Genomic DNA, 10,922 nt, shown 5'->3' with positions numbered 1-10,922 from the left:
TTAATACTGGACCACAATATATCCATAGACAGGGACTGATCTGTTGCTATAAAGAACAAATTACAACCAATAGTAACAACAACAGCAGCTTGGTTGAGAAGGCTCTTTATGTATTCTTTGTTAAAGTAATAATTGTATGGCACAGGATGATACATCATTATAACTAACAGAGTATAGTCAGAGTCCCTCTCTGCATCACAGCTCGCTGCACTGAAATCATCCACATTCAAAACATCTGCATCACATGACACAGTTACACAAAGGGGAAGTGAGAAAGGCACCGTCTGATGAACACTAGAGCCTCATCCCAATACCCCTCCTCGACTCCTCTCTTCCCCTCCTCCGGGACTTGACCCGGAAATCGATCAAGACACGCCATTTTGAAGGACGTCCCAATAGCTGAAATGCACACGGAGGAGTCGAGGAGGGGTGAGGGAGGAGGGGTGCGGGAGGAGACGAAAGGGAGGATACACGCGAGCAGACTACGCGGAAATGTTTTCACTACTCTCGTATAAAAGCCCCGCCCCCACCTTCACAGCTGGTCGATTTCAACAGAGGAAAATGGAGAACTGGAAGATGAGTGGAAAAGCGTCACATAAATGTATAAGTGCTCACAGCTCCGTGGGAATTATTATGTGCAATTCATTTCTAAAAGGCTTTCACATTACTATAATTATATTTGTATTTAAATGTAGGCTACATTTTACACCAAAACGGAACACAAAAGCAGGACCAACCATCATACTTTGAATTCCTTGACTAACAAGAGAAAGATTCATTCATTTAAATACATATTTAACAACAAATGGGCCGGTTCTAAAGGATTATTCAGTTAAGCCCGATGAGAGGGGATACAGCTGTGCACATGTCATCATTAACAGACGTCGTTTAAAAGTGACGTTTGAGTGAACGAGGACATCCCAATTAATACCTGAGGACTCCTTTGTCCTCGCGTCTCCTCCACGTGTCTCTCGCTCGCATCTTACGGAGGCGGAGCTAAGATGCAAGGAAGGGACGCGAGTTCGGGGAGGGGTACTGGGATGAGGCTTATGCTTCCTGATCATACTGCAAACAATTATATGTGCAATCAACAATTGGACGTCCTTCTCTAGATTTCTTCTTGTCTGTCCTGCTGGAGGTCACACAGTGGTGAAGGTGAAGCGAGTCACATGATGGTAGTCCTCACCGGGACACAGGAGACAGGAAGGAAAGGGAGCCTTACGAGAGACACACACACACACAACATTATATACAACATTATGATTCTGTGGAAACCAAGGTTGCGATCTATTCGGTCAACCCTATTCGACCTGTAGGATTGGAACACATCACCTGTACCAAAGCACCAATCTCTCTAACAAGGTAGCCTTTATAACGGATACAACAAGATACAACAGATACAACAGGACCCTCTCAGTAACATGCAGTGTGTTTGGATGAGGAGCCTCTCACCTGGTTCACGGCATCAGGCCAGTTCTGCGTCTCCAGACAGAAGGAGCTGTGCTTCCTGTACCTCACCCCCCCCTTTCCTGTCAGACCATCCAGGAAATTGGCAGTGTAGAACTGGACTCCAGGTTGGCTTGTAGAAACCTCTAGGACCCGCCCACTAGCTGGGTGACACACTCTGAGATGAAGAAAGAAGTATTCCTGCTATAGACTTCATTAAAGACAAATGTGTGTGTGTAGTATGTGTCAATGTGTCTTCTGCAGCAAACCTGGCAGCATCTCTTTCTGTCCAGCTGTCTCCAGGGAACGACAGGCAGAAGTTATGGTCAAACCCAGGACCCGGAACTTCCTTCAGCCGAGGGCCAATCAGAACAGGTGTGGTAAGGTCAAAGGGTGTGCCTTTCACCCGGCGGATCTCTCCTGCAGATAGAGGACATATGGTTAGAGAGTGTGTATCACTGGAGAAAAGCCGACGGGACCCTTCTGTTCTCTGAAAGGAAGCAATCTCAGCAACATCACAGGACTCATTGGTTATTCAGTTATGGTTCTTAGCTAAAGAGCCTTGTGTTACGTCCAAACTGGAACATACAGTAGACCAGGGGTATCCAAACTACGGCCCGCTGGCCATTTTTAATCGTCCCTCAGCAAATTAAAAAAGTATAATGACTTAAGTATAATAAACTTCTGCTTGTCTTATATTGTACTTCTTAAATATGTTCAAATATATTACAAAGTATTCATGTGTTAATAAGCCCAATTTTCAAATAAATTCAGTCAATTAAAGTTGAAAACATGTTCCAACAAATCTAAGTTGATAAGAAAAAGCCCAATAACTTATTTTCACAACAACCTTGATGTAAGGGAAACTTCTGCGGCAATGGAGAGTCAGGACTCAGAGAGACACGAGGAGAGTTGGAGCTTTGATGTTAAACACTGGTAGTTTATTACAAGTATCGACCGGAGAATTCATATCACAAGTCACAGCAGCAAGAGGTTCTGACTGCACGGGTGGGTTGCCACATCAATTCTGTCCAGCCTCTCTCTCGATAGACCTTTTAACTAGTTTACAGAGAGTTCTGGGAACACTGGAGATAGCTCCAACATCTGCAGACACTCAATCACTTGTCTGACTCTTACGGAGCGTCCACACAGCAGCGTGCGTTGACGCTTGAAGCTGGGCGTATCTGAAGCTTGGGGGTTTTTTGCGAGCAACGCGACCAACAACCAATCACATGAATCGCCCGCCCCCGACATACAAAGCAATAGCAATGTTAAAACGAAGTAAACTGGATATAAAATCCCCAAACAGGCGAAAACCTACCAGTTTCACCCACTGTCTCTGCCACCTCCCTCCATGCCTCGCTCCTCCGGTTTGTATCCCGGTAGATGAACAGAGACTGATCATACAGCACCGGGTGATTCACTACCGCTACAATGAATTTTCCCTCCATTTTTTTGAATATGAGGAAATGACCTGCGTAGTCTCTCCCAGCATACACGCGGTTTGATTGGCTAGTGCTTATACTGGCAGATTTGCATAAACGGGATTTCATTGGCTGACGCCTCCATCGAGGCGTCAAAAGTTGAACATTGCTCAACTTTTGACGCCAGCAACGCTCCACGTCGCTTCCCAAAATGCAGTTCGGCTAAAAGTGACGTCACCCCATTCAAAGTGAATGGGCAGAAGCGTTGGAAGCTTCAACGCACGCCGCTGTGTGGACGGTCCGTTAGGCTCTGTGACCGAGAGTTGACCGGTCATAAAACTAATATCAACATTATAGCTGAGGCCTCCCATTCCTTAAGACAGATAACTGAGTCAGGGTTGGTCACATGTCAACAGGCAGAAAGGTTAAATATCTTAGAAGTAAGACAGAATGATTCCCTCACACTTGAAATATACCCTTCATATTTCCTCTTATTATCAGCAATCTGAAGCGTCTGTTTTAAGGAATGAGCTACTAACAAAATAAATGAAACCCTATGGAGAGCTGTGATGTCGGCAGTTTTTTTCTTAAAGCATTTTCAAGTACCTCTATCAAGAATAATTAACCTACATTGGAGGATTTTTTTCAACTTATAACTGAACTTATGAGGTAATAAACCTCTAGTGAGTGGCCCAGGCCTTGTGTATTTTTCTGTATGTGGCCCTCGGTAAAAAAAGTTTGGACACCCATGCAGTAGACTGTATTGCGCCCAAGAAAGTTGACATACCATTTAATTGTTAACCCTGCTGTCACACAGCCCCCAGCTGGGACGAGGGTTCACACACAGCCAGCCACACACACCCTCCTGCTGCTGCAGCAGCAGCGGAGCATCAGGATGTTATCATCCCTGTGAGACTGTGTACTGGTTCTGACTGACAGGCTCCTTAACTTCACTGCCACAGACCTTCAGTGGGCAGCTTACCTCATTGATTTGTAAAATAATACACTGAATGACACAAGGCCATTATCAGATTGATACTGCTTAAGAGAAGCTCCCTTTTTGGGTGAGAAAAACAAAACTCATCCTCACACTATCCTCCTACTTATCTGCAGAGAGCACAGAGAAAGTAGGCAGGCTTACTGCTTTACCTCTGCATGGCACAGAATTGCTTCCATATTTTTTAAATCCGAATCTTATTCAGCCCTGGAGGTGGATTTCCATTCTAACACAGATTCTGTGATAAAGATAAACAGTCATTAGCTCCTCTGTCTCCAGGGGAAACCAGAGCTAATTGCAGGGTAATGAGAATGTTTGTCTGACAGAGCATGAAGCCTCCAACACAAAAGAACAAGTGATTCCACACTGCTGTACTAGCAGTTGCAAAAACACTCATTAGTTTATACTGTGCATAGCACAGGGTGATGGTTGATTTAACATTAATACAAGGTATAAGGACTGAGTTAAGGAGAATAAGACAAGGGATGGTTGTTAGAGGAGAAAGTAAAGATGGAGAGGAAGCAAAGTCAGTCAAAGTGTTTCAGCTTTTTGTGTCACTAACTGAGCTGTTGCTCCAACACAGTTTGCTCTTGGTGACGGCCGGCAAATAGTTGGTGCCCGAGTTGAACCAACTTTAGAGCCACAGTGGACACACCAGAGGTTGCGCTAGACTTTTTCACTGCCCGTCATTTTGACGGACAGGATCGTAACATTTCCGTCAAAATTCAGTATTACCCGTCGGTCTTTACACTCTGGGGGGGGGGGCACAGTCGTGAACTGTTAGCGCCGTGTTATGCCCACCGCACCTCGCGGGAGTAAAGCCAAAACTCACAGACATTTCAATGATTTGTACGGCAAAGTTGGGTTTGGAAACGGTATCATTTCCTTTTTGGCCGGCATGCTCAACACCGGAGCCTCGCTGCGGGGAAACTTTAGCGCTGTTCCGAGTTTGTTTTAATCCGTGAAAATGACGGACTGCTTTCAGATTTTTCCGTCATAGACGGAAAATATTCGGTTAACGCGACCTCTGGGACACACATAACCTGGTTTGCCACCAGGCACCATCTCCAAATTGACCTTGGAAGTGCCTCAGTGGAAAAGGGGTAACTGATAGTTGTGGCTGCAGTTGTTGGAACAAAGCAGAGCAGGGCCAGCCCCATGCAGCGCCTCAGGGAGTGATGAAGGGACCCCATTGGTCGCTCGAGTTTAATGTTCACACATTGGCCGCTGCTCTTCAAAAACAAAAGACGTGAACAATCCTCTGTGGGACTTCTAGTATCCATGTGCGGGATACTTCAAAACTAGCATTGATGGAACCACTATATACACATGATGAAAGAGTTTACATTATGACTAATAAACACACTGAGACACACTGCCCACAGTCCAGCCATAGAGGACACTTATTTCAGACCATGTGTCTTCATCTACATGTTAACACACTGATTGTATTTTATTAAATGTATAATTGATATGATTCAACTTTTTGATATAACATCTTCGTCTATAAAGCTCGGATGCAAGATGTTACAGATTGTTTAGCGCCATCTGCCCTTTTTATTGGCTAGTTGCACCGAGCTCTAGTTTGCAAAAGTTAAAGAGCCCAATGACAGATACACATAAATAATGAAACTGGGTTGAGCAAATGTCGTTGTCACTGGGTTGTCACTAATCTTTACTTAAATAACAAAAACTCACAGTCTATTTCATTTTATTTAATAATAAAACATATGGGCAGAGTAGACTTTTCATTTTGTTTAGGGGGAATCATTTTGTTATTTTTGTTCAAAACATGAACTTGTTGTGGTAGTTAAGAGCATTGTAGATAATGTATTATACGTACTTATACATGGTGCATTCAACTGCTGTGAAGTTATTACATAAATCACACTTCATCTAAATAAATCACTTAGTCATTTACCAGTTGGAATTGATGAGTCATCCACAGGAAGGTAGGACTGAGCACTGATGGACACCTGATGGTCGTAGATATCTGCTGCAGCCTGCACACACACACACACACACACACACACACACACACACACACACACACACACACACACACACACACACACACACACACACACACACACACACCACACACACACACACACACACACACACACAACACACACACACACACACACACACACACCACCACACACACACACACACACAACACCACACACACACACACACACACACACACACACACACACACACACACACACACACACACACACACACACACACACACACACACACAGCATGTGAGTCACATGGTTACTGTGTGTCGTCAGCAATCAGCAGCGTTAGTTGTAGTTAGTTAGTGAGGAAACGGCTTTACTCAGCAACCCATCCCAAGTGCCGGTGGGAAACAGCGCGGGGGTTAGGGTAGGTTTGAAATCAATATTCAGTGTTTAACATGTCAGAAAACAAAGTCTCAGATGCACATGTTCGATTTACGTTATATACATATTTAATTTGTTTTATTCTAATATGGTGCAAGTGTCACAAAACCTAATTCCTGCCTGGGAATAATGAAGTATTTTGATTAATTCCTTGGTTTGGGTTTAAACTAAGTGCTGACCCTCTTTGGCAGGGATTGATGAAGTTATAAAAAGTTGAATGTTATAATATATCAAGAATAGTTTGGATAGAGGAGTTCTTACTTGAATGTATACAAGTGTAGTTGACTTCTCTTTGAAGGTCAAATGTTAATGTAGTTCCTGTGTGTGTGTGTGTGTGTGTGTGTGTGTGTGTGTGTGTCAACATATGACCTTGTGTGTTGTTTGTTCTCAGGTTTCTCTTTCTCAGCAGATCTGAACCACCTACTGACCTCATCTCTCCCAGCCTACCTCCTTTACTGCTGCCTTCCTCTAGCTTCACTTTCCTCATTCTAACATGTTGGGGAAATATTTTCCAAGGCCCTTAACTTTGACCCAGTTTATCAGTTTGTATTGCCCTCGCTGAGCACAGCTGCCCTCTCAGTGCTTTGTCTCTCTGTTCCTGCCTGCTAACGTCAGCTGATAGAGGTGTTATCATTCTATCTTGTTATGCACAATGTTGATTCTTCTCTCAGAACTAGCTAAATACATGGGTCTGGGGTAGATATCTTCAGAATCGTTTGGCATCTACCGTGTGGTCAACTCGTGGCACTTGTGAATTCTCCGGCCAAAGCTCCAAATAAATCATCAGTGTTTGCCATCAAAGTTCCTGCTCTCCTCGTGTCTCTCTGAGTTTCGTTTCCTTTGCTTCAGAAGTTTCCATCACATAACAGATGATCAGAATTATGATGACTGAGAGTGTATGTGGGATGACCTTCAGCTGATCATGCGTCTTACCTGTCCCGCCAGGTTGAAGTATGAGTGGTTGGTGAGATTGATGGGGGTGGTCTTTGTAGAGCGGGCTTGGTATTCAGCAGTTAGAGTTTCCCCCTGAACACACAACACAAACCTTACTCAGCTTGCCTCTGTAAAACACTGGTTCACAATTTAAACCAATTTCATGTGTGGGTTAAAACATATTTTTTAAATATAAAGTCGAACAAGTTTCCTTTTTTAATTAGTGGAACTAAATACACATTGAAGATGGTTTCGGCTATGTCTAAGCTAAATGTATTGAGGAAATTAGAAGTATTCCTCCTACTTTTATAAACAAATACTATCATTCCTCCACATCCTGTTCATCCAAAGTTGTTTGCACACTGTGTTGAAAAATAGAGAAGTGTTGGGGATGCAGGTCAGATGTGCTCACCTGCAGTGTGTAGGAGACAGAGACCTGCACCTCTCCAGGATAACCCTGGTCCCCATCTGGACTGGTAAGACTCAGCTGTACTCCGCCTTCCACTGCTGTAGCCAGCCAGATCGCCTGAAGAGATATGTTCAAGGTTCAAGGTTCTTTATTGTCAAGCTAACATAGCTACAGAGTAATTATGTCGTTGGAAATCTTAGGTCACAGGCTTCTCCAACAATGCAACACAATAATACAGATAAGCAGACAATATTAAAGCAATATTAAAGTATATTATATTAAAAGTAATACAAAAGTGGAATAGTGCAATACGAGTCTATATACAAGTTATTGGAATGATATATTAGATAATAGATAATTACTAAGTAGCAGATGAATGTTATGAAATTGTTTTCAGACACATACAGCATTATGAAGGGAAGTTATTATTATTACATGGCCCAATCCAAAGCACCTTACATACATACACTCAATACCGTAGACATGCCTACAGGAACAATTTGGGGTTCAGTGTCATGCCTAAGTACACTTGGACATGTTGACTGCAGAGGCAGATTTGCAAGCTACAGCCGGATCAAGGGATACAAACACTGGTCCTGTCAAATTGAATACAACACTAATCTGTGTGTAACTCAACTTTCACTGAAGTGGATGTACCTCTAGGTCAGTCATTTAGTTTTGTAGTAATATGAGGCATAAGAATGTACACACTCAACACACTCACAGAACATTGTGCGTTCCTCTGTTTCCCTGATAAAGCCAAAGCAGCCCCATCAGCTGCATGGACCCCCCCTCATGTGTGCTCTCAGATGCTCTCTGGTGTGCAGCTCGGCACCTTTGATGTGCACCGAGTCCCCGGAGGTATAATTACAGCCTAACAGCGCTGTAAGCATAGCTGACTAATAAAATGAATAAATGATTATATGGCTCAGTCTGAAGTTATAGGGAGCACATTTGTTCCACATGGATTAATGAACATTTATCCTGATAATAGATGAGACCCAGCAGAATGTCTGTGACGCTCATTCCACAGTTAGAAAGCAACATTTAGTGAGCAGTGTTCTCAGTAATAACATGTCGTATTACAGTACAGCAAAAACAGATGAGTATTATCAAGAAATCCCCTGTCTGCACGGATGCTCATCCACTTCCTGTCTTACCTTATTGAAGCCTCGCAGCCCTCCATGCAGTGCATTGGGTCCATTATTGATATCTAGTCGGTACTCTTTCCCCTCCACCACAAAGCGCCCCCGTGCGATCCTGTTGGCCACGCGGCCCACCGTAGCTCCAAGGTAGCGCTGATCTGACAGATAACCTGAGACACAACAGGGATCTTCAGCCTCACCACAGACATGCTGCCTCCTCTGAGCTCCACCTAGAAACATCACCATTGCTGCTCTATCACATGCAAATTCAAATAGCATAATATAAAACACAATGTTCATGAGCATGTTTTTATTCATATTTAAAACAACAAAACATTCAATGTTACTTATCTCAGCTCAAACTCCACCACTAAAAAACGTTTTCCCATTAATGATCTACACCCTGGTGGCCCCACTAGAATCACTTTAGCTCTCCCACAGGTTTCACATAAAACCTTTAGCCCATCTTTTCGTCCCACAATGACCCCATCAATGACCCCATGTTAACACCATTCACATTAAGTTAAATATGTATTATTGTATGCACAAATAAAAACAAGTTTCCCTTCATTATGTCAATCTTAATTTTCCTCCACTGTGAATGCTCTTTACAAGGTATAAGAGATACATACAACTAGGCTAAATGTTCATCGTTTTTAGCCCACAACATTATTGACCAGAATGTGATCGAATTGAATGTGATCATCACAACCAATTACGTGCAAAGAATAAATACATTGGAGAAACAACCTAAGCCTGAAATACCTCTTAACAGCACCAATATTAATGTAAACGTTTTATATTTCAATCTCCACCAGGGACCACCTGACTCAGTGGACTCAGCCTCTGGAAGGTTCCCCTTACCTTCCAGCTGATCGAAGCCCAGCACCACGTCCTCCATGTGGCCCTCCCTCCCTCTGCAGCACACAGATCTGAGGATGGCCCCCAGGCTGAGGACCTCCACCCGCACCTGGGCCGACTGCAGCACCCACAAGTCCACGCCCCCCACCTCCCCCCACTGCTGCACACTCACATCAGTCATGGTGGGCTTCAAAGACACACACACAGCTTATATAGCACATTTCAACAAAAGTCAATTGAAAGAGCTTAGTAAAACATTAAGCATTAACAGAAAATTATAAAATAACATTTGAATAGAATCATATTAATATAAAACATGGTAATGTAGAATATGACACACACACACACACACACACACACACACCTGTCCTCTCTTTATAAAGTCTCCCCGGTTATGAAGAGACTTTGGACCGGACTTGTTTACATCCGGCTTCTCCTTCTTCTTCTCCTGCTCTATTAGCGGCAGTAAACGCATGGTTTGAGGGGCATTAGCGCCATCTACTAAACTGGAGTGTGGACCAGAGACCGCTATTGCTGTATTTAGTCTCAGTAAAAAGAAAAACGATCTCCCAGTAGATTTCACAAACACAAATAAAGCCTTATAATTATTATTTACCATCCTCAATACTAATACATTATAATATTCTACACATACACCCCATTATTCTTCCACTCTTAAAGTGTGCCCCTTACACTTCCATGAGTGTGCTCATATACTAAAATAATAGATTTCAGTATATCTGCTCTGTTTCATGGTAAATATACCAGCACTGATATTAAATCACTGATAAGTGCCTTTCCGTATTTCTTACTTGACATCTGCACATTTTACACCTTTTAAACTATAAACTTAAAGCAGCAGAGTTAAACCCAACCCGGTATCATGGCAAAACGTGAACATGTGACGATTTACCATGCTGGGAGACGTGAAGATGTCACGATTGGTAGATAGGCTGTATTTACACCATAACGGTGCACAGCTGATAGAAAGGGACACCTAGTGGTTAAAGCACGTTATTGAATTTTATTATTTGTATTATTAGATATTAATAGGATCCCTATAAAGTATATTCATTACTCGTTATTCTCTACTAATAGTTCATTAAAGACTGTATATAATGACTATTTTGCACATCCCTTTCAAGATTTCCTAAGGTTTATTGACATATCATATTATACACAACTACGGTGTAAGAATGAATGAAAAACTTGGGTCGCAGGTACCTCAACAGTGCATTACAAGACATCTATCAATATGTGTGCATACCTCCACCATTAAACTGTCATATTCTCCAC

The 10,922-nt window shown here is 42.8% G+C and overlaps 1 protein-coding gene across 5 annotated transcripts; it reads right to left on the bottom strand.

Moving 5' to 3' along the window:
- Window positions 1–745: 745 nt before the first annotated feature.
- galm (galactose mutarotase) lies at window positions 746–10,116 on the bottom strand. 5 transcript variants are annotated; one of them, XM_034239739.1, is made up of 9 exons: window positions 9,991–10,116; window positions 9,591–9,813; window positions 8,781–8,935; window positions 7,624–7,737; window positions 7,212–7,304; window positions 5,789–5,870; window positions 1,716–1,866; window positions 1,453–1,624; window positions 746–1,217 (listed from the first exon to the last, which is right to left on the bottom strand). In XM_034239739.1, exons 1-9 carry the CDS (start codon window positions 10,099–10,101, stop codon window positions 1,140–1,142), a joined length of 1,179 nt encoding a protein of 392 aa, XP_034095630.1. In that variant the 5' UTR covers window positions 10,102–10,116; the 3' UTR covers window positions 746–1,139. The 5 variants fall into 5 exon arrangements, with proteins under 5 accessions (XP_034095630.1, XP_034095629.1, XP_034095631.1 ...); XM_034239738.1 differs by having other exon boundaries at window positions 8,781–8,995; window positions 9,630–9,813; XM_034239740.1 differs by having other exon boundaries at window positions 8,781–8,995; window positions 9,630–9,786.
- Between the last annotated feature and the right edge of the window lie 806 nt (window positions 10,117–10,922).

This window comes from Gymnodraco acuticeps, unplaced genomic scaffold, assembly GCF_902827175.1.
Source record: "Gymnodraco acuticeps unplaced genomic scaffold, fGymAcu1.1, whole genome shotgun sequence".
Taxonomy (NCBI): Eukaryota; Metazoa; Chordata; class Actinopteri; order Perciformes; family Bathydraconidae; genus Gymnodraco; species Gymnodraco acuticeps.
The sequence above is the reverse complement of the archived record's forward strand: the minus strand, read 5'-3'. Positions and strand labels throughout refer to the sequence as shown.